Source organism: Microtus ochrogaster, chromosome 26, assembly GCF_000317375.1.
Source record: "Microtus ochrogaster isolate Prairie Vole_2 chromosome 26, MicOch1.0, whole genome shotgun sequence".
NCBI classification, from domain to species: domain Eukaryota; kingdom Metazoa; phylum Chordata; class Mammalia; order Rodentia; family Cricetidae; genus Microtus; species Microtus ochrogaster.
In genome coordinates, this window is record NC_022025.1 from 3,386,847 (window position 1) to 3,411,268 (window position 24,422).

Below are 24,422 nucleotides of genomic sequence, written 5' to 3' on the forward strand. Positions count from 1 at the left end.
TTTCCACATTTTAAACACTAGCTACCTTACAGCATATTAGAGTTTGGTCATGATTGAGTCACATACAAAACTCGTCAGTTTATGATCTTATACTTATTAGTGAGTTATAGATTGGCCCTTGAATTTTTTAAACAACTGAAACAGTTTAAATGTCTCCTTTTATTCTGGTTTCATGTATTTAAAAATTGATAAGTCCGAGAGACTGGAAATTAAGGTTCATGGAAAAAAAGAAAAGATTAATTGATGCTGTCTCTAGCTGGCAGACATACATATAGATGATGGTATCTTATTATCATGATGAGATTGAGTCTTCCTGTGTTTGATTTAATGTATTTCCATTTCTGTGATATAATGACCTTTCTAGATGATTCTTTACAAAGTTATATTTCCCATCTTTTAAAAAAAAATAACTGAAAATGTCCAGAGTAATTTTGAACTCCCTGCCCTATTCCCTGAAGTATCTGCAATCCTCTTGGTATAAAAACTAGCTCCTGGTTTTTATTTCAGCTAAAATATGAAATTTATTGTGGTGAACAGTGGCTGTCTTTCTTCTGTAGGTCAGAGAACAAGCAGGTGTATAACAGATAAAATAATGTTATGCCAAATTAAGATTGTCTTATACAGATGGCACTGAGAATTGATTCCTAAATGAGACTCTCTGATGCTTAGAGAGGAAACCAAATGGCACCTGATTTTCTCTACCGTCTTCATTAGAGCTCTCATTGACCTAGCAATGACACCTTCTGATGCATTGCCAGGCGTATTATAGAGCTTTTCCTAATTCTATATGTTGGGAAATATGATGTTTTTCAAAAAATGTATTTTAAAAAATTCTATATAAATTATTAGTGCTTACCCAGGAATTTCCTGAACACTTTTGTCCTATTTTTGTAAAAAATTATACTCCCTATTTAGAAATTAAAGGATTGATAGAAAATAAAGTTATAATAAAATTGGGCATATCAATCCATAGTGTATTAGACATGCAAGGGGCAAGTAAGAAGTATATTTTATGATTAACCAGTGAGGCCAACATTCAATGGAATCATTTGCTGATATACTTGTTAACCACTTGGGTCTGATAGAGAAATCAAGGCCAGATAATTAGATAGTACATTCTTCAGTTTATCTAAAACTCAAACTTAAAGCATGGTAGGATGCAGTCTCAGAATCAGGCATGCTATATGTAGTTATAGGGCAGCCCAAGTGGAAGTTCCCATTGGGAATAGGGGAGATGCCATCCTGGAATTCAGACTTTAATCAGATTATCCTGTCTGCCTCTCTCCATTCTGCGATGGACATAGCACAGTACATTAGTGTTCTATCTTCCCACCTCTCTCCATTCCGTAATGGACGGAGCACAGTACACTAGTGTTTTGTTCATCAAAAAGGACAAGATCCCCATCAGGGAAACCAGCAGGTCCAGTGGAGTTGCACACTGGATTCAGTATTCAGCACTTTTTTGATTTGTCTTGGCTAAGCATGGCTTTTGTGTGACAAGCCAGGAAAGCCCATAGGTATTATCTCATCATTATGTAATGTCTATTATTTCACATGCCTCTGGGAGGTTGTTGAAAGAAATTCATTGGTCGTATATATCCAAACTCACAATTTTAATTATTACATTTCACTTGGAATTATTTTTCTCTGTCGTGTAGCTTCCTTTGATGAATATTCTCCAAGACTTTCAGGCTTGATTCATTATTTGTTAGTCTTCCAGGCTGTAGCTTTATCTCTTTCTTAAGTTTATATTACCCTTCTCGATTCATATCAAGATATTTCATGCTGATTTAGTGTCTAAGATGTTATAGACATAAAAATCATTGAAATGTAAGTGCTTGTTTGTTTTCATTGTGTGGAAAAGAATTTCCACTAAGTTTCTAAGTGTGGGATGGTTAACAATTCATTAACGAATCCTTGTGTTTTGGTCAGTTTCATGTCAACTTGAAACGAGCTGCAATCTTTTGGGAACATGTCTCAACTGAGAAAAATTCTCCCTAAAGTTGGCGTATAGGCAAGCCTGTCCAACTCCTTGATTAAAGATTGATATTGGAGGGTCCAGTCTACTGTGGGTGGTGTTGCTCCCTAGGCAGGGCTGTGTGAGAAAGCAGGCTGAGCAGGCCATATGTGAGCGTTTCTCCATGTTTCAGTTTGGAGTTTTTGCTCGGATTTCTTTTCATGATGAATTGTGGTATGCTACTGTCAACTGAAATAAATCCCCAAGTTGCTTTTGGTTATTGTATTCAGTTACAGCAATAGAAACCCTAATTAAGACCCACGGTTCTCTGCGCATTTTTATCAGATATAGCCTTGTAGCTACTGGAAGCCTATTTATTCTGTCAGGTCTGCTTTCACAGAACTTTACAGAAAACAGATCTATCTTGCAATCAGATTTGATCCCCTGGGAGTCTCCTAGTTCTAGATCTCGCAGCTTCAACCTGGTCACTCTGGGCATTTCCATCCAAGAGCATTATCTTGCTTGGTGTCCCCCATTAGACTGAGTTGTGATGGAAGACAGTTGATCTGATGAGCCCAACTTTCAAATCAAATGAAAACAGTTCTTCCCACAGTAGCTGGCTTCAGAGTCTCATTTAAAAAACCTATATTCCTGTTCAGAAAGCTGCTATCGTTAGAAAACAAAATTTATTAGTGTACCAGGATCTTAGAAATGTCAACTAATTTTGATATTATCTAGGGATTCTGAAACATGTTATCTATCTTTCTCAAGATGGTATAGGAATATAACAAAGCAGTAGAAAGTAGAGAAATCCAAGAGGGTGAAAGTGTGGTTAGTTTCTTCTGCCATGCATGTTTCCTGCCAGCTGGATGTTGAGTGCAATGCAGAAAATGCATCCTTGTGGCCCGATTCACAGCCATGGATCCCTGTGTATTTTACTGTCTGAACACTGTGTTAAAGGCTTTCAAGGACTGTTACAGAGTAGCTAGCAGCTTCCCTTGATGAAAAGCCAGTTTCTAAGAAAATTCCATCCTATTTGTTATCCTGTATCACCTTCTTGCTATTGCTGAAAACCTGACACATCAAATTGCAATGACACTTTGTAAAGTAAAACCATTTAGACATGATTGAATATATTATATTGAAAATTAGGACTCAATATTTATATTAAAGTCTTTAAAGTTTAATTAAGTGGAATGAGTCATAATGAATCATTCTGTAGATTCTTCCCACTAAAGAGCTAGCTTTACGAGAGAAGTATTATCTGATGCAAGTATTAGGATATTTTGTCAGTGTCTCTAGTTATTTTTCTAGAAAGGTGGATATGTAGCAACACCTAGAACAATGCACTCCATAACAATGTCTCAGTAAGTGGTTAATACTACAGTCATTTTTTTTACTGCCTGTTCCATTGTTATTCATAAAGTTATGAAATGATATAATTTAGTGGTGCAAGTGACTGTTAAAGGTATCCATCCAAGACTCAAGCAGCCCTTCTTAAACTGAGAAACCTAATAAGAAGAAATGTTTAACAGCCTCCAGATGACAGCAACATAGGTTCACTTTCATTGTAGGAAACTACTGGCATGCCATGGGGATGGGCACTATTGCCAATAGCTCTAACTGGGAGATTTGAAAGTCCTATATAATCCCTAAACTCCTTAAAGGGAATTTTTCATGCCTTGGAAATCTGCAAAATGTTCTCCGTGCTTAATCCTGTATTAAGGAGAATCTTGTATATTAAAGAATGCTTGTATTGCTGACCATTCACAGAACCCAATGAGTCTCAATAGTAAGGCACAGTGCATCTGAAGTTACATTTTAGACTTTGGTGCCAGAGGTTACTTAAAAAGCTTGTTGCTGTATCTCTGATATGTCTGAGGAACAAATTACAGCATATTAAGTTCAACAATGTGGACCTTTACCAACTCACTTTCAAAGTTATGATTAAAATACCTGCTTTTTTTCACTTTGAAAACTTTTTGACATGTTTCAAAAAGGAATAGAGTATTAAAGGGCACTTGTAACTGAAATTTATTGAATTTTAATCTCCCTTTTCTTTTACCTATAAAGCAAAGTGTTTATATATGTTAGTAAGTGTTACATTGATAAAGAACAAAAAGCGAGTGTTTTTATCAAGTATATGCCATGGCACTGAAAATGTGACCTGTTGCCTGCAACGGATGGCAAGGTTTGGAGGCTAGAGGTCTGTTCCTGTCAGAGCAACTCCACTTATTGGTTCCTTGTGGAAGGGCTGTCTCCTGGTATTTCAGTTACAGAAATTGAACATACTCATACTGGGGCGTAAACCTTCAGAGAGTGTGTGGGTGGGTGCGGAAGAGTCTTTGCAGAAGGATTAAGTAGGATATTCCATGACCGAGTGTTCTTGGGGAGGCCTCCTGTGCACTGCAGCAGAGAGCTGGGAATCAGCTAGGAATGTGATGCCTAATACGATCTACCAGTCTTGTCCATGCTCCTGCCTGCTGCCATATTATTTACTTCTAGAAAGACTTTTGAATAGAACAGAATGGGAAGCTTGAGAATCTTTAGTTTATTCTATGCTGATTGGATCTTTTATGAAGTCGAATTCCTTTAATAATGATAGCACATTAGTTACATGGGTGTCTGCAGCTCACTGCGTTAGCGACAGCGTGATGCGATGCAAGTTCACAAGCATCGTGAGAACTCAGAGGAGGCTTGCTTCGGACTTGCCCCGTTGGCAGGTCTTTATCAGAAACACAGACTTTGAGATCACAGGGATTAAAATAATACACGTAACAGACTTGGAACGATTTTAGCAGTAAGTCTTTATCCTTTCTTTTTCGTGCTGTGGGATTCCTCTGGCATTTGCTCATTTTAATAACCAAGCTAATCTGATCCTTCCTCTTGGCCCGTGTGGGCCACTCTGGTGGTCCTTTCCCCTTCACATCCTCTGTTGTTTTGTAGAAGGTCAAGTGGCAGCTTAATTGCGTTAAGGTTTATGTAACATCTAAGAGGTAATGGCGTGCCTGGAAAATCAGATGAGATTGTTAGGTCCGTTCCTGGTTTCCCTAAGGAGAAACCGCCCATAACCGAGTTCTCCAGTCTTACTGAAGAGTACCACATCGAATGTTCTACGTAGATCACCAAGGGGTGGAGTTCTTACTGTCTCCCACCCTGCTTACCAGAGCATAGACTGTTAGCCACTGTCAGATGCTATTGGTAAAACACACACGTTCACCTTTGCCCTTTCTTCTTTTCCCTCTTTCTCTGCTCACCTTCCCCCTTTTTTCCCTTCCCTCCCCTCCCTGCAACCCTTCTTCTCGTTTGTTTCTTTGATAATGTCTCAGTATATAGCTCAGGCTGGCTTGGAACTTGCCATCCTCCTGCGTCAGTCCGTGTGCAGGGATTGCAGATGTGCACTAGCACACCCAAGCTTTGGTGGAGTTCGCTGTTGTCATCTTGACTCGCGTACCTTTATGATACTGTTGTGGAGATTTTACAGTTTCCTACGCTATCTTCTTTTCTTTGTTCTGGATTTATGTAACACTCATGGTCATGGCCTCAAGTTTGCGCCTCAGAAAAGCAACAGTTTATCACATTATTAGTTCAGTTTCTGACACCGGGGAATACATAGCCTGATTCCCCCGTTCCGTTTTCAGAGGGATAGATTTCCTGAGTTGTTTTCTTCTCACAGGCTAATCTTCACACAATGGCAGAGTCAGGTCTATTACTGTTCAGCTGCTGGATCTTTCCTTTCTTGTACCTTCAGGATAATGAGTGTGAACTGTGGTGTGAAGGTCTCTTATGGGACAAGGAGCTGTTTATGTAACTGTCAGTCTCTCTTTGCATGATGGTACCTGGCAGTGTAGAGATTTGCCTTGTATTCATTTTATGTACTTTGGGGGTCGTGTTAACCCCCAAAGTCTAGAGCTTTTGTGCATTTAGAGCTGAGCGTGTGATCTCATCCTTCTCTGATACTGATTTTAATCTTCTTCAGCATGATATCCTAGTTGCATAGCTTCTGGATTAGCAGGATTCTATATTTTTCTAGTTACTAAGGCTATTTGCTCCTACTTAATCTGCCCACTTCTGCTCTTAGCTGTTTGAGCATCCTATTCCAGGACTTCCTATCTATGATCTTTTTTATCTGTCTTTATCCAGATGTCTCTAATCCATTTGGTGAAATCATTAGTGATACAGGCGTGCCAACTGTGTATCCGGTTTATGATGAGGTATAAGGGATACCTCTTGTGTGAGCTGGAGTTAGTGCTGTATGATGTGCTCAGAAGCTACAGTGGAGACACAAAGTGGGAACGTTTTATCCAGAGCAGAGGGGCTGCAAGGGACAGAAAGGAAGTCAAGGAAGGCAGCAGGGAATGGGTACAGAGTCGAAAAGCAGCATGCCTCTGACTATGGTCTGGCAAGATTCCTTAGAGTCAGGAATAAGAAATCGTAGTGACGGAGCACCTGGCTGAAACTCGAGTTCAGTTCCTTGGGTTCCCAGGGCGTGTTCTTGAATGTTCAAATGCCATGCCATCAGGCTGAGGAAGCAGCTTCTATATCAGCATGCCTACACACGGTGATCCTTGTCTCTAGTTCCTGAACAGGTTAGGGAAGAGTGTCAGCTTTGTAATCAAGCAATCTTGGTTTGTGCCCTGGGTCTTACACTTATCACTGTAATGGGGATAATGGTAGTGCATATTTTCTGCTGTTCCTATCAGGTTGAAAGCATTGACATGGTTAAACAGCCAAATCCTCGGTCCTATAGCTTCTAAACAATAACCAGCATCTTGGGCAATGCCAAATTTTTCTTAACAAGAGATTTATTTCTTAATTTTAGTATATGCTTCTATATCCATGTGTCTCTTGATGTATTTTAATTCACCTACTCATCTTCCTTCTGAACAGAAGAACTAGGAATGTCATAGAAATCATGCACCTTGGTTAAGTGCCGGGACAAAGAGGGTTAGAAGTTAGGGTGATGTTAGTGTCCAACCTTTTCCATCTTCTACGTAGGAAGAATTAAGAGGAGGCAAATTCTGGAAAGATGTTTGTTTTCTGGAGTCTTTAGCCAGAATTTTCATCTATTCTATCTCAGAATAGATACTCACATCTGTCTACTTGCACTTTGGAATAGTGAGCCAAGGCCTTCTCTTTCCCATGCATATTTACCACCTAGAAAGATGTTTGAGGTGAGCAATTGTACTGTCATTGCTACATGTTATGTCAGAAGACAAGTGTGCTTGGATTTCGTAGCCCTGGTTAGTGGGAGCATTCCAGAAATGCCAGCTCCTAGCCCTCCAGGAGCTGCTAATTGTTTCCACTTGACTATTTCAGAGTGGTTCCAGCTTCGTTCTTTTAACTCACATTGGATTTCCTTGGCACAGCCTTTTGTTACTAGTTGGATTTCTGAGCAGGATATAGTTGGTGCATAAATGTAAAATCCATTTGTTTTGTTTTTGTTTTGGGAGATTGATTGCTTAAATACTAGGTCAATGAGAGTGACTTTGGCAAGCAAATTATTTGAAATTAACTTCCCCGCAAGCGGGGCTTTGGGATAAGAGTGAATTATTCTTCAGTTACTAAAATAGAAGCATTCGCTTGATGTAAACGCCAAAGCAAAGTCCTCTAGTCGTTTTGTAAATATTTGTCACACCCAAACTATTCTCTGCTAGGCAAGGTCAGCCCTGCAATTAGTGAAGGTGCATGTGTGTCTTCAGGCGATAACCGGTCTCCACAGCCATTTCTACAAAGGCAGCCTGATCACCATTTGCTGGTAGTTGGACATGACTCTCTTGTTCTCATTGTCTCAGGTCATCTTATCTTTCCATTCCTTAAAGCACGTTAGTGGTGGACCCTTGCTCATGCCATTTCTATAGAATCAAATAAGAATAAATAGTAATATAAAGTTCTTATCTTTAATAATATTATAAATTTCTTTGTTCTCTTATACATCATTTTAGTCTAGAGAGATTGATACTGTAGGACTGTAATCACCTTATCTTCCATATTCTCTGTCATAGTTCATAGATGATAGAACTCCCTGGCTGAGGGAGTACTGTGATTGACACCATGATGTTTTAGAAATTCTCTGACTTACTGCCTAATGAATTGATAATGAAATGATGATTGCTATGCTAACATTGCACATTTTGCTTAATAATTGGTAGGAAGTCCAGAGGTCCATTGCCCATTCTCACTGATGTATTTGTCAGACTGTATTATGAAGTGGCATTTATCTGAATTTGGCTTCTAACTCTCATCTCCCCTCTGTCTTTCCAGTTGTTTTTGTTTCAGTTGCTGCGAGGGCTGTCGTACATCCACCAGCGGTATATCCTGCACAGAGACCTGAAACCACAAAACCTTCTCATCAGTGACACGGGGGAGCTGAAGCTGGCAGACTTCGGTAGGAAGGCAGCTAATTGCCAGTTTATTTGTCTCACTGTGCGAATGCCAGGCAGATGGTGGCACTGTCTTTGTTTAGGCACCATTCTGTGTCATCACTGATCCTGGTAATCCTTTTTCTGGAACAAAGAAATGATTTCCATTTTTTGAAAAATGATAAAGTAAAATATAATGGTTGGTGGATTTTTATAAAATAGAAAACTGTTTACTGTTCTTCCTTATATAATCACAAGATCTTTACACATGACAGCAAACAAAATCCCAGGATAATTCTGAACATAAAATATCCTCAAGGAGATCTAGTTTCTTTTCCTAGTTTTTACTATGAAAATAATCTGAAGCCAGATAACGGGGTGGCTTACCACACAACTTCAAAAAATCTAAGCATTTTATTAAGTGTGAGGAGCTGGGAAGTGAAATCCCCGTACCAGTTTTGGCATCCTGGGCGGACAGCACTCCAAAGTATATGTTCCTCTAAGGACACAATAATGTAGGGTCTAGTGTAATTGTACCAGGAGTGACTGTTATTTTGGGCAGTCCTCATAGCACTGTGGATGAGAACACTTATCACAATTCTCGGTTCTGGAGCAGGCCTTTTAGAAGATGTTCTTTGAAGTCTGAAGCCTGGCCTTTCACATCTTTGCAAAGCCAAAGGAAGCCAATCTGGTGCCTCTCCGTTCTGCCGCTTTGCTGTGGCTCACTGGGGTCCCCGCAGTGGGAATGACACTTGATGGCAGTGTGCTGTGTTGACACTACACTGCCTCAATCATTTCTGAATACATATTCAGATTAGAAATTTGTTCCACTAAGAATGGAATGAAAATATTACCCTTGGGATATAAAGATGCCTGAGGTTGAGACAACCTTTGGAGGAAAATAATCATTTTCCCTATTCCAACCCTGAATAAATAGAAGAGGGAAGAGAGCGGCTGTTTATGTCAAGGTCAGGTAGTTGAACACTCCCAGACACATCTACACTACTGGGTTTTATGTGTGCCTTTCTCCCAGAGAGAAAAGGAAGCAAAGTTAGCGCCGTTAGTGATGTGTGTTATGAAACACCTTTCTTCATCAGTTACTTTAATATAAACAGTGAAGCTTTGTATGGTTTCATGCATGTGTTGTTTATTGCCAGATTTGGCATCAGGATTATATGGGGTAGCTACATGTAAAGTCTGTTCCAATACAGAAACCAGTAATGGGGGGGGGGCAAGTGGTAGAGAGAAATTCTGTAGTTCCTCAGGTTCAAGGAGCTAGCTTTGTGGCAGTCATGTTTGTTGCTGTCAACTTTAAAAGAATTTCCATTTTAACAGTGATTTTTTTAAAAATCATAGTTTGCCAGGGTAAGATATCTGTTGAAGTATATTGTTGCATTGAACATTTAACTGAATTGAGCCTGCTCCTTACATTTTGTGTTGAATATCTCAATAAATGTGCATTATAGAGATTTGTCTGCATAATTAAAGATACAGTAGAATTGTCTAAATGTGATTTATAATTAGTTTTACATTTTAAGATGTTATTATTTTAGCAAGGTATGTTCATCTTCAAAGACTCCCTTAAGTCTTCTGGTTGTCCAATATCAGTCAGTCAGTCAATCATTCAGTCCTGAAAATATTCATATGACTAAGGTTATATAGGTTATATTTTGGAATAATGTTTCCAAACAAAACATTAGCATTTTATATCAGATACAGTAACAAATTGAGATGGAAGTCTTAAAACCTGCAGTGATTTTTTTTAAATGTAGAAAATTTAGGAAAGTAAATAACTCAGAAATTATATTTTAACATTTTTATATAGTTTCTTTTTCTCTTTATTGTACCTCTGTTTCACTTACCCATTACATATCCTCAAAATAGATGTGTACTGTTGTCTAAGTATTTATCTAATATGTCTTTAATGTTTATTTATGGTAAGAAGTATGGCAAAGATCATTCGTATCAGCTGGGATTTTTCTGTTATTGGCTAAAGTATCATTTCTGTTTATACACACTCCTGTGTGTGTGTATTTCACTCTTTGTGGTAAAAGAATGATGCACTAGCACTGCAGTGATGAGAGTTTTAATGGAATCAGTTCTTTGGTCCACACTGATCTGTAGAGCATGGCCCATGAACGTTCAGTGACATTTCAGTTGGCGTGGGGCCTGTGCATGGAGGATTAGGAGCAAGACTTGTTCACAAATTGACAATTTCCCCCCAATTAATTGTGCGTTATTTTGTACATTAATTTAAGACACATGATTAACTGTGATTTACTGTGTTGGGGTACAAGTGTGTGAGAGCTGAAGGAAATGCATGGGAAAGTACAATGAAGCTAAATAGTTAAATCAGGACAGCTCCAGGCAGCAGAACAATTAGACACAGGTCTTCATCCAGAGCCCGACACTTGAAGAGCTTTGTAAATTCTTTCTTTGTCTTACCTTTATCTTTCTTGTGAACAAAGGCCATAAACATCCGGATAAAAGAGGCAAATGTGTTCTGAATGACTGTATCCCCTATGCTGTAAATGCTGCTTCCTCATTAGAAAAAATATGCTGGAGGATAAGAGCACTAACATTTATCAGGCTTATCCCGTGTTCTGTATGTGCACAAGTCGCTTCTTGTTTCCTCACTAAATAGGCTTATGGCAAACAGCCCACCTTTTGAGAGAAGTGTGACATTTGGAGTGAGGTAGACCTTAGGAGCCTTGGCCATACAGGTGTCTGGTCACAAAGCTGGGACAGTAGGGAACTTATCCATAAATTTTAATCTCAGGTGGCCCTGTGTCTTTATACTTACAGACACACACATTTTCCTTAAAGTAAATTGCTACCTAATTCTTCAGTAAATTCTATAACTCTTTGGTAAAGTCTTGATCATTATATGAATGCTATATATGTATGTGTATAGATCTATTCTGCATACAATAAATATGATATTATTGCTATGTCTATAGATCACACTAATAAAATATATCTCAGAATTTACATAACATTCCTTTTTCATTTGACTAATTTAGCAGTAATGGGTACATTGGACTTTAATACTAGGGTAATTTTTGTCCTTGGGTAAGGTAAACCAGATGTTGTTATACTTGTAGATCCTTTACCTTGGAACAGAATATAATTTTTCTGTTTTCAGGAAGCTGAGTCTTGCTTACCACTCACCTGAACATCATTTTCTCTGTGCATTTAGAATGAATGAATTGAGCTGGCTTAGCACTTCAACATTCCTGTTGCAGGGGTTTCTCTGTTGTTGTGTGGTAAAATCGCCTGCGCCATTGGGCTCGCTTCCATTTGTCTTCACCTTATCTCTAGGGAAACTAGTTCAAACCTGTCATGCCACACTACGGCAATGAGGACATAGGCTGCAGATGGAACAACAAAATCCCCAACCTGTTGTTGTTACATACATATGTTTGCATATGTGTTTACCCCTAAATATGTAAATACAACATGCAGAGTCCATATCATGTTATTTATATGTCTTCAGTTGTTTGAGATTCAAACAGATGAGTCCAGCCATACTTTTTTGATATATTAAGTACGTTAAAAGGAAGAAAATGAAGCACAGACAGCAAATGCATGAATTCATCAAGACTTAGAAGTTTACTTACTGTTTAGCAGTGTAAGACTCAAAGTATTTTCATCTAAATTAGATTATAGCAAAGTAGACTTTAGATTTCCAATTTTATGTGGCTCTTGGAAGATGGGTTGGAGTCATCCAGGTTTCTTCTGTTTTTAAAGGTCACAGACTCACTACATTGAAAGACAATTAGGCTAAGTGTGTGCCTGGGGGTGGAAAGAGAGCTCCAAGAAATCTCTAATAAGCATTTGAAGTCATAGTGTGTTTTCCTGACTCTTCAGTGGAGGAAGAGAGTTAAACAGCTGTGTGTTTTCAGTCAAGGAAAATCACTGTTCTCTTCCTACATTGGCCTAGAACATCACCTTCCTGAGGTCGATAGTTCTCACCCAGATTTTTCATGGAAGTTTTGTAAACTGACTTTATGTTCATTTAAGGGACATACTAGAAATGTGTCTTTGTAGAGGACATATTAAGTGGATGGTTGTTTGTCTTGTTCTTGGCATTCACATAGGAAATAGTAGAACACAAAGAAATAAAATTTCAGGTGAAAAGTAGCGCCCCTCGAATTGGTTTGCTAGATTTGAAGTCTTTATTCCAAAAGGTATAGATGTCCAACTATTTTGTATTGTTCACAAATGAAATTTATCATTAGATCTATAATAATTGACTTAAGGTTGAACTTCAATTTGTCATGGTCTACAGGATTCTATTTTACTGTGTTACTTCTAGCATGTAGTATGTAATAATAAATGACTTTATTACCCAGTGAAGTATCACTTTACTTTTAAAAGACCGTTGGACCATTAAACATATAAGCATTTTTTAATGCACAGCTTAGGCAGCTGCTTTTATGTAGCTCTGCAAACAGGCGATATGTTTAGAACGAAATGCTCCACTCTGGAATGTGGAGACAGCTGAGCCCTTGCTCTTTCTTGCTTAGCATCTTGCATGCACCTATGTGGGGAGCACACATTGACACATTAGCATCAGTCAGGCTAGAGACACATTTCCACCCTTACCACAGGAGTTTGGCTGGGGAAATCTCTCCAGAAAAACAACTGGCAGATAGTACTGGATATGGGAACTTTACTTAGACTAACCTTGAAGTGACAGAAAGGAGTACCAGAGGTGAATAGGGTCAAAGAGCCAGCTAACCCGGGGGCTTTTATTATGAGATGGACCAGTAGATGAAAGAGCAGAAAAGAGTAGGAAATTCCAGGTCCATGTGATTATGATGGCTTATGAATAGTTAACATTAAACTCTTATAAAAGTCAGCGATTCTTGTAACTAGAGTTAGAAGAAAACTCTAAAACAATGTGTTGTTAATGTCATCATCCAGTTGTCAGTAAACTAAATCATTAGGAGTCTTTTCCTTTGACCTCATTTTCAAAATAGAGGCCCCACATCTATGAGGTGAAATAAAGATATATCAGTTACAAATCTGTAAGAGAAAGGGAAAACCATTCATATTTGCAGTTTCAGGATTTTTCATGTAGATATGTTCCCCTGTGGCATTTAAACCCAGGGTCTAGTGCGCATCAAGCAAGTATTCTACCGCTGCATTATGTCCCATCCCCTCTCTGCATTTCCATGGAGGTTCAGACATAGACATTGTATCCCAGGGAGGGAAATCCATTAGCAGTGTGATAGCTACACCAAGAAGTGATTCCTCATGCTACTGTTTCCCTGTATTATGGTCAGAGTCTTTAGCGAGGCATCAAGTAGACAATTTATTTTAGCCATTTCTGACCTGTTCCCCAAACACATAGGAAGATAAGGGTATTAAACAAGGTGTCCCTGACATGATAGTTTGTACTGATCTAATGACCTGAGACAAATTCAACAGTAAGGTCCCTCTTTTCCACTGGGATCCGTTATGTTAGATGTCACTCTGTATGACCCACTAGACCCAACCATGTCTCCAATGGTAACTGTAAGAAGAGAGACAGCGGACATTTCTTACAGACCTAGAGATCTTACTGGAGTTATCAGTTGGGATTGGAGCCTCAGTAACTCATGAGATGAACTGAAACATTGAGAAACCCTTGGGCAATAGAAAGATGAATTTTCTTTAGCAGCGTTTCTGTTACCTTCCAGCCATGCTGCGCTCTAGCTGAACAGATGCCAGTGATTCCTGGGGGCGCAGTATTCTAGGACCTCTACCGTCTATGGAGCTGAGCTTCTTTTCACTCCCAACATTCCCGGACCCCCACTTTGGACTGTTTCTGCATCCCAGTAAACAGTTTGTCAAAACGTAGATCTCAGCTGGTTTTCTGAAGGTTCGGCTCTGCTCTGCCACTGACTGCCCACAGTCAACAGAGATTAAAAACCAAACGTCACGTGACTGCTCACGTGTCAGCTGCCAATCACAAAGCCCTAATTCTAACCAGATATGTACTAATAGGGGTTCCCACAATTTCCTCCTTAGGTCAAACACTTTACTAAAATGGCTCACACACAAAAGTAAACGCACTTAGATTCACTAGTTTACTGTAGAAGGTACAATTTGGAAACAGCCAACTCGGAAATGCCTAGGGAGAGGGAGGGCAGAGGAGAGGGGCGGGTGCAGAGCTCCCAGCATTCACTTCTCCAATCACACCAGCTCTCTCCACATCAAACTTTTACCAACCACGGAGCTCTCTCCAGCTTGCCATTTATCTTGGGGGCCCCAGGCATCCATCATCTCCTTAGTGTGCAAGTAAAACAGTCTTAGAGTTCAGAGATTTCAGCTATCTTACGAGGACTCATGTCAAGAACTGATACTAAGACCAAATATTACTATAAACAAGGTCTTCTCTCTAGGAAATTTCTAGAGTATGTTAGGAACCTTAATAGGACGAAAGGCAAACACTTCTATCATAATGCCTCATGCTGGTTAGAGATAATCCTGTTCACCTCTAGGCAGAGATGTAACACAAAAAGCAAGATTCTGGGGCCCAATGCTGGGGTTGAATCCTCTTCTATTGCTTATAAATGGCACATAATTTGGTGTGTTACTGAAATTCTGTGTCTCAATGTGTTTATAAATGTGTATGTTTTACACAGTTGTTACAAGAATTTAAATGGTTAGTACTTGTAATCCATCTCATAACAGTTTCTAGGTTAAAATATAAATTTCATCTTTATTATTAACCTATTCGATAATTAAACTGGTATTTTGCTCAACGTGATGTTTTTCTAATCTTTGCTTTTATGCAAATAAATTTAGATTTGCTCCTTTTTATTTGGTATTTCTGCTGCATCTCTACCAGGAGTGCTATACCATTTCATTTCTGCTTGGTGTGACATTATGATGTAATGTGTATCTTTAGTCTTCATCATTGATCCTTACTGACTTCTCAAACCTCAGTAATGAATAGAGTCAGCAGGTTTGCAGCTTGAAAGAGACGTGACTACACAAAGCAGAGGCACATCCTTCCTGCTTCTGCTCGCATGACCTTTCTCTAGCCTTGGAATCACTTTTGAATGCTAGTAACCATATTTTAGAGATGTCCCCAAGGACTAGTGAGATTTTCCTAAGTGGTTACATTTTTATATCATTATCTTCCATATTATGTTATATAAAAACATTGACCTTTTAATTGCAATTCCATGGCAAGGGAAGACCTTTTAAAACTTACTCAACAATGTTACCTGTTTGTTGTCTGTACTTCCCATGACAGTTCCTCAATCTGCCTTCTCTAAGGAGAAGAACGAACAGCAAAGGAGACATATGCAGTGATGTCATCTTTCTGAGAGATCTGTGTCCCTGTGGCATGCTTTCATTATAGGATCACGCTCTATACTAATTCCTTTACAAGATGGAACACTTCCTAGCTAAGCAAGAGGCTACTTGGCTCTTACACATTTATGTCAGAATGTGGGACCCTGACAGATGTTTTCCTGAGGAGTGATTTATGAGTTGAGTAAATTCTAAAGATCAGTAGAAAAATTTGTTCTAAGAAAAATAACATTACATAGTTAGATCTTCAAAGTATAAATAATTCTACCTTTCTGTCTGCTGGTTTTACATCCAAGTATTCAACCATCCATGGATGAAAAAATTAGAAGTTTTTATGATAAATCATAAACATTTAATTTGAGACAATCTTTTGGTGTACATATGATTTTACCATGTTTCAAAGAGGAAATTCAACTTATATACTGAGATCAATGCAGTTTATTTTTAAATGAAGAATTATATCTTGACTGAATATTTGATACTGTCAAATGTAAAATATCTTCAAAATTTTTTGGAAATGATCAATATTTGATCTTTATAAGAATCAAGGCTGGGAACACAAGCTTTATGTGCATATACAGTCTGAAATAACAGAGATATGCTGTCATTTTCTATAGGCAAATTTTATTCAGTGATTTTTTTAATCAAACTTAAGTCAAACTCAAATGGCCACTTTTCTAATTAAATGCTCTAATACAACACAGTCCAGAGAAATACTGCTTTGATTATTCATATGCTGAGCAATGATGGTAGCAAAATATTAAGATATTGTTTTTTGTAATTAAACTATTACATTTTTCTAAGAACAGAAACAGAGGGGTTTTTTTTTTGTATTGAAAATAGATACTTTTCCTACAGTATATTCTGATTATAGTTCTTCCTCCCCTAGCTCCTCTCAGGTCTCCACACCTCCCCACTGGTCCTAAACAGCACTCTCTCTCTCATTAGAAAACCAACAGACATGTAAAATAATAATAGTAAATAATAATAATGATATAAAAACAAACCAGAAAGGACAAAACAAACAGAAAAAAGGAGCAAAGAAAAATCACAGAAATACATATTGATACAAAGACACACACAGATCTCATAAAAACATAAAACTAGAAACTATAGGCAAAAACCTGTAGGGGGAATATGTCCAGGCAAAGCATTATGAGAGACACACACACACACACACACACACACACACACACACACACACACACAAATACCGTTGAGTTAGTTTGTTTTAGCCATCAACTACTAACCATGGAGTCTGCCCTTAAGTGTGGTTTGAATATCTAGTAGGCACCATTGGGGGAAAAAAGAACCAAACAAGCAAACAAAAACCTACTTTTTTCTTCGTGAGGGATTTTCAATGGGAATGGCTTCTGTGTTAGGGCTGGGGGCTGGGGTCCACTTCCCCTCTCACCTCCCGGACTCCATCTGGTTTAGAGTAGTGCAGGCCCTGTGCACACTGCCACTGTCTACATGAGTTCACATGTGCACAGTCCTGTCGTTTCTACACCTTGTTTCCTTTATGTCTTCCATCCCCACTGGCACCTAGAACCTTTTTGCCTCCTCTTCTGCAGTTCCCTGATCCCTGAAGGGAGGGATTTGACGGAGACACCCCTTTTAGGACTGAATGTTTGCAGTCTCTTACTTTCTGCACGTTGTCCACTTGTGGTTCTCTGTCTTTTGCTCCTGTCTGCAGCAGAAGACTGAGCAAGATGCTGGTCTATGAGTCTAGCAGAATGTTTAGAAGTCATTCCTCGCTAGATACCTTTAGCAGAACTCTAGTGTTTGGTTTGATCCTAGGTCCCCGGTCTATGTAGTCTCAGGTTCTTGGCTGCCCAGGCTCTGTTGGGGATGCATCCCATCATGGTGTGGGCCTTAAATCAAATCAGATATTGATAGGTTAGTCCCTCCTTCAAGTGCCATGGACCAGTGAGTAGAGAGGAAGACTGTAGTTAGGCACCAGCTCAGCTTCTCCATCTTCAATGAGTTATATAGGTGCTGTCTTCAGCAATAGTGGGGCCTTCCCATCAGTTTGTGGAGAGCTACCACAGCCTTGGCACTATCCAGTGTTGTTTGAGGGGTTATCCAGAAGCCACCATTATCCATTAATTAGATGTAACACATTTCTGCTACTGGAGACTTCACTTGGAGGTGACAGTTATCTCTGTGGTGTATTGTATCCTCATGATTTGGTGATTTAATTCAGATTTCTCTCATATATGTATATATTTTAAGAAGCTTCTATTATATTAGATTTTATAAAACAAACCTGTGACAGAAATGGAAGTACAAATCAGTAACCCCAGAGCATGGATGCCTGAGGCTCAAAAGTTGCTAAGAATTCTAGACCAGGAACAAAGTGAGACCATGTCTACAAATAAATAAACAATTAGAAAGAAGAAATATTTACAGTTTTCTCTTGTCATCATTCTATAAACAAAGAGCAAACAAATATTGACACAATTAGGTGCTCTAAGTAATCAATAGCCTATTTCAGTTACAGAGAAGAATATATGTAGATTATAAGCAAGTAGTAGAACTTTGTATGTGATATAGAGCTCGCTCAGATTTTGATCTGTGGGGATTCTAGAAAACTGCATGGGGGGATGTGAGGGGATGCTAAAGATTTTTCTTCTGTTTTGTTTTGAAATGGGGAGACCCTTTAGAAGCACACCCCATTCTGTCACTCACATTCCAGGTTTGTGATTTGCTGGGCATAAATCTTGCTGCTGTCCGTGTCTCTTCTACAATAACTCAGACATGTAATGGCATATTGATTTTTAATCATCTTTAGTGGATGGCCATGCAGTAAAACGGTGAAATAAGTTTAACTGAGAGCAGCATGAAGAACATTCTGACTTGCTTTTTTAGAACATTTTTAGGGAGCAGTTTGTTTTATAATTTAATTAATTTTGAAAGTTTATTGACCAATCTTTTTAAACCTTGAGAATAAAGGTGTATAGCTAAAAACATTCATAATTAAGGCCCATGCTACCTTTAAGAAAAAAATAGGTAAAATGTCAAAATGAATGATTTGAAATAGTGGATGATGGATTACTCTACAAATTTAGAAACCAAGTCATCTGTGTCCTAGATACTTACTTCTCTGCAGTAAAAATGTCAGTGTCCTTCAGCTTTTCATCCCTGGCTTGGATAGCGAGTGGTGTCACTTGGTGTGCCTTGTTTATCTGACCTTCTCTATGAGTGGCATGGCGGTGGGCATCTGTGCTGTGCGGTTGGATAGCAAGTGGTGTCACTTTGTGTGCCCTGTTTATCTGATCATCTCTATGGGTGGCATGGCTGAGGGTATCTGTGCTGTGCAGTTGAAACAAAGCACAAGCACTTTGCCTGGTATGAGATGAAGAAGCCAGCCTGGACTGAGTATTGTTTCTTCTGAATATTGACTTCAGCATGTGGAAGCATCCTCATTGTTGAATCCTAAGGGCATCTGATCTGTAGCAATTGACACTAGATTGTTTTTGCGGCAGAACAGTGACTCTCGTTCAGTTTTGTTCTTTCTAATACCAATGATGGCCCTTTGTACTTTTTATGAAGTGCTTCATAGCTCATTACTTTATTCTCCATGAAAACAACAGTACCATTCTGATTGCTCTGTTTCTAATGGTACAACACTGACACATGCTTGCCAATATTAGTTCAATTTGGTCATCAAAATGAACAGTATTTTAAATGAGCATTTCTGCTGAGTTTGTAGGATAGAAGATAATTCATCTTGAAATAATGTTATAAGATTATTTGATTGTTTTCAGATATTTCAAGTACCATGAAGAATCTTCAGATGGTACCTAGTCGTGTTATGAACAGTGATCTTGTAAATATAAAATTATAGCTAAGTGAATTTTTATAGTCAACTTACCACTTAATTTACATGCCAGTTGAATAGCTGGCAATGGGGTCTTTGATCTTCTCCTGGGTTAACCTTTGGACTACCAATTAAAATCAGATATTTTAATGTTCAATTATAGTATCAATTTACTTCGAACTTTACCCAAATAGAAGATTGTTGCAAACTTGAATTTTTTGAACCACTGAAGGAAGGGTGAAACATCACCCTTTACCCATCAGCTCTACGGGTTCATGAAGAAAGTAACCTACAGAATCTACAAAGGGTTACCTATGACTTGAACACACTCATGTCTTAAGGCACAAAGGCATTCATATTTGCCTGATTTGTATTTTCTTTGCCAAAGATGAATTTTTTGTAGAAATCAGCAAGATACTTTTTAATCATTTTTTTCTCAGTGACACTCTTATCAAGCAGAATCCTCATTATACTTTATTTTCACTTTTCTCTCCCTCTCTGTAAGTTCCTCTGTCTCACTCTAGACCTTAGGCATGACAATACTGCCTAGACATTATTTCTACAAGGTGATGGTGGCAGGGATGGAGGAATAAAGGGGTGGTATTGTTTTGTGTTGTTTGTAGGTAGAAATTGTTTTGTTGAGAAATACAAATACATGATTTATTTTGCTAACAAAAGTATTTTATTTGCTATAAAGTGATAAAAGACAAGAAATGACTAAGTTCATACTTTGTATGAACGTCTTCATCCTTGTATGACGTGGAGAAGGAGTATGGCAATCTCTCCAATTATTTGGGTGACTCTTATCTCCTTTGATAACGTTGGGTGTCTGTTTCTCTTCAACTTACAACTAAAAGCTAAAATGTTATTTCTAAACCTGGTATGCACATTAATAAAAATTAGTGTTAGAAAAGGGTGTGTAGCCTACTTGATAGAGTGGTTGTGCAAAACCCTGCTTTCAGTCCCCAGCACTACATAAAGCGGGCTAGCAAATACCTGTATTCCCAGATGAAGGCAAGAGATTCAGAAGTTCAAGGTCACCCTGGTCTACATAACCATTTGAGGCCAACCTATGATATTTGAAACTTTTTCACAGAACAACACATCTTAAAGTTTTTAAAAAATTACCTTGGTCAAATTTACTTAAGGAGTAAAAGTTTGCATGTATGTATCCCCATCCCAGCTCCCTCCTCCCATGGGAATACAAATGTAAATTACCTAATAATTTCAGACTTTTGAACTTTTTGAATTTAAAATAAAAGGTATCGTAGCATTTCCTAGACTTATTAAGGAAGAACAGATTTTAGACCCTCTTGAATGTTGATTTAGAGACTGTTGAATGAACTATCTATTGTTTTGTGATAAATTTCTGTAAATGAATGTAACTAAACAGGCATGCATTATTGTGCCTCGGTTTCTGTGGGATAAGGACCCAGGCATGGCTTAGCTGGGGTCTCTGCTTCGAGGGCTTTTACAAAGCTGTAGGCAATCAGGGTCATCAGAATGGGGAAGTAGCTGATCTCAAACTCACGATGCTGATGGCAGAATGTTGGCTCTGAGTGTTTCTGTGAGTGAGACCCCACTTGAGTCACAGACAAGTCAGGTGATGCCTGCCTAAACCTAGCTATCAAATGCAGAGGCCAAGACTGAAAGAACAACCTGAGTGACCTAAGTCAGGTCATTCAGCAAGCTTGACTTCTAGAAATTAAAGGTATTTCAGTTCCGAGTTATAATATTTTGAAATGTTCCTTAATATCTATTTCTTGTCTAGAGACAACAGCTTAGTAAAGCACTTGCCTCCCAAGTATGAGTAACTGAGTTTGGATCCCCAGAAGCCAGGGAAGATGCTGGGCAAGATGGTGTGCACTTGTATGGAAACAGGCAGCTCTCTGGAGTTCATTGCCCGGTTCGCCTCGTCTCCCTGCGGAGGCTCAGGCAAGTGAAAGAACCTATGAGACATCCTGTCTCAGGCAAAAGAAGGAAGAAATGTGAGGAAAGATACCCAAGGTTGTCCTCTGGCCTCTACCTACAGGAGCACACATGTGGGTGTACACATCTGCCCCCACATACACTCCTATATCGTGCACGGACACATGCACATGGACATTAATACACACATACAACTACACATACAAAATTGTATCTAAATAAGCTCATTCCATTGCCTACCAGATGTATATGCATTATACATTGTCTGGTCATTTCCTCAAGCATGCTTTTGCCAACTGCGAAGTACTTCTGCATTGCCCAGTAGGGGGAAAAATGCAAGAAAGATGAGAAGTATAGATTTATTGTGACTGCCAGCTTCATTTGGAATGCAGATTTCTGTATTTTCAGTGACATTTTTTCTAGTCCATTTCATGTACCCAAATTGTACAATTCATGAAGAACAGACATTTGCTTCTTCATAGTTGTGGGGTTTAGGAAGTCTAAGATCAAGCTCAAGATTGCCAGCATGTACGGAGGGCCGTGGTGTGAAACAGAAAGGAGGTTGGTGTGCACACGCGTGTGTTTGCACACGTGTTTGTATGTGCATGTCTATATGTATGTATATGTGTGTGGGGGGGTATGTGTTTGTGTTTCACAGGCAGGAAGCTGAACTTGTTGCTTCATCATGAACCCGCCCCTTCAACAGTGGTATCTGTTCAGTCTTGTCCTGTTCTCGTGGCGCTTAAATGAACCCTGGCAGTCACCATCTGCTTACTGCCACTCTGTAAAAAGAGAAGGAATGGGGAAAATTTTCGTCCTTTCAGAAAGTATTATGTAACTAAACAAGGCATCTCCCTGTCTTTGGCGCTGGGAATTCCAAGACCTCAGGTATGAGATACAAGCTTTTGTCCCTTGTTGACTGAGTTTTCTGTCCTTCCTGGTTCCCGTATTCGTTACGTCCCAAAGAAAATCACACAGAGGTCTACGCTAGTTATAAACTGATTGGCCCCTTAGCTCAGGCTTCTTATTAACTCTTATAACTTATATTAGCCTTTTATTCTAGTATATGTTAGCCACATGGCTCAGTACCTTTTTCAGTGGGGTAGGTCACATCTTCCTTCTTCTGGGTCTGGGCAGGACTGCAGAGGGAGCTTCCCTCTTCCCAGAATTCCCCTGTTCTCATTGACCCATTTCTACTTCCTGTCTGGTTGTCCTGCCTGGCTACTGGCCAGTCAGCATTTATTTAAAACATAATTGACAGAATATAGACAATTGTCCCTCACGAATCCCTGAGACTTATCGCTCAGCCTCTGTAGACAAACAATGAAAAGTATCTTTTTGTACAACAAAAGACAGTGTGTAACACTTCCTCTTTTCCTCCACATTTTTCATTGTAATAAATATTGAGAATAAAATAATACCCAATAAATACTCTAAAAGTCCTTGCTCGTTGTCCTATAAACAGGTGTATGGGAACATTTTATTGCTTTTCAGTACCTTCACGTCTTTGATACTTTCATCCATATCCTGACAAAGTGGCAACTATGCTATTGATGACATGGATTCTGTTTTTCCCTGACACAGCAAACAGTTTTTATATATTAGTTTTTATAGCTGTGAATAATATATGTTGTTTCAAACTAGAAATTATAAAAAGAAGAAAATGTCTGCATGTTATCCCATCCCTAAGATAATAGCTAAAATAGCCTTTACTGTGAGATTACACAGTAATGCATTTTACTTTTAAGTTGCCTTTCCATCACTTTTGCATAATTCCTGAGAAAACCTATTTGCAATGAGGAAAGGGCCAGGTGTGTTTGTTGGTTCATGCCTGTGATCTCAGCACAGGGGAGGTGATACTCGAGGACCAGAACTTCAGCTCTGTCCTTGTTACTTATTACTTTCAAAAGAAGCCTAGGGTTTGTAAGATGAGACCCTGTCTCAAAGCAACAACAACAACAATAACAACAACAAAAACAAAACTGAAGGGATGCTTTATTTACTGCATCTTCTGTTATGGGTGAGTTGGCCCAGCGTTCAGTTCGACGGCCTGTGGTAAGGCAAAATGTCATAATGGGAACTGTGTGGTTACTGTAGTCTACTTCCTCCTTCGTAGCTGTGAATCAGAGAGAAGGGAAGGGGTCCAAACACCCTTCAGAGCCACCCACCCTGAGACCTAATTTTCTCTTCCTAGACTCTACCTCGCAGTCACTAACACAACAGGTTAGTGTCCATATCCTTGACACATGAACCTTTGGAGGATATTTGTGATCCAAACTTAGCACTAACAAGTGCTGCTGCCTCTAAGGCCAGAGGATGTCTCCATCTGTAGTCATCAAGTACCTATGTTGATCAGAAAGTCATGATGTCAGCAACACGGTAGGAAATAGGAGGAGCATTTTCTTCTAGGAAGTGGCAACAGTGCTAATCCTGAAGTCCAGCAACACTGCATTCCAAGGGAAATACTATGTTGCTCTTTTTAATCTCAATATTGAATTGCTGTGCAAGTTCTTAAACCAATGAGCTATAGCTGCGGAAAGCTCCACAGTCGATATTAATCCCCTTTGGATCTATAGTCATTCTCTTAGGTAATGAATGTCTCCAGGATTGTTGAGTGCCCATTGCTTTAATTTGCCAAATAATTTGTTTAGGTTCTTCTGGAGGTTCAGCTTTTATGCCCTCAGATTTGGTGTTTCTATTGTGCTGTTTTACATGTATATATATGCACACACATGTTTTATGTTAAAATTCAGTGATAAAACTAACTCAACAACCATTTAGGCTTTTTTTTTTGAACAAATCAAGTTTTAGGATGCTTTATTGCCTCAGAAATATCCCCAGTCCCTGTTGCATTCCACTAATAAATATTTTATTAATTTGTTATGAAGAAGAAATTTTTTCTATTTGAAAAACATCTTAAACTACATTGTGAGGTGTCAAACAAAGCTTTATAAAGAAAGATAAGTGCTGTAAAGGACAAATTATTTGGCCTGACAAGATGTGACTATTTAAAGCATACTTAGCAGGTTCAGAAGCAGGG

At 38.8% G+C, this 24,422-nt stretch overlaps 1 protein-coding gene across 5 annotated transcripts in view; it reads left to right on the top strand.

The window, feature by feature from the left end:
• Cdk14 (cyclin dependent kinase 14) overlaps positions 1-24,422 on the top strand; it is a 534,756-nt gene that overhangs the window by 271,305 nt on the left and 239,029 nt on the right. For all 5 annotated transcript variants that reach the window (XM_005358306.2, XM_026784636.1, XM_026784637.1 and 2 more), the window contains one exon: positions 8,222-8,345. In XM_005358306.2, the coding sequence (XP_005358363.1) occupies positions 8,222-8,345 (124 nt within the window). The remainder of the gene's footprint in view (positions 1-8,221; positions 8,346-24,422) is intronic.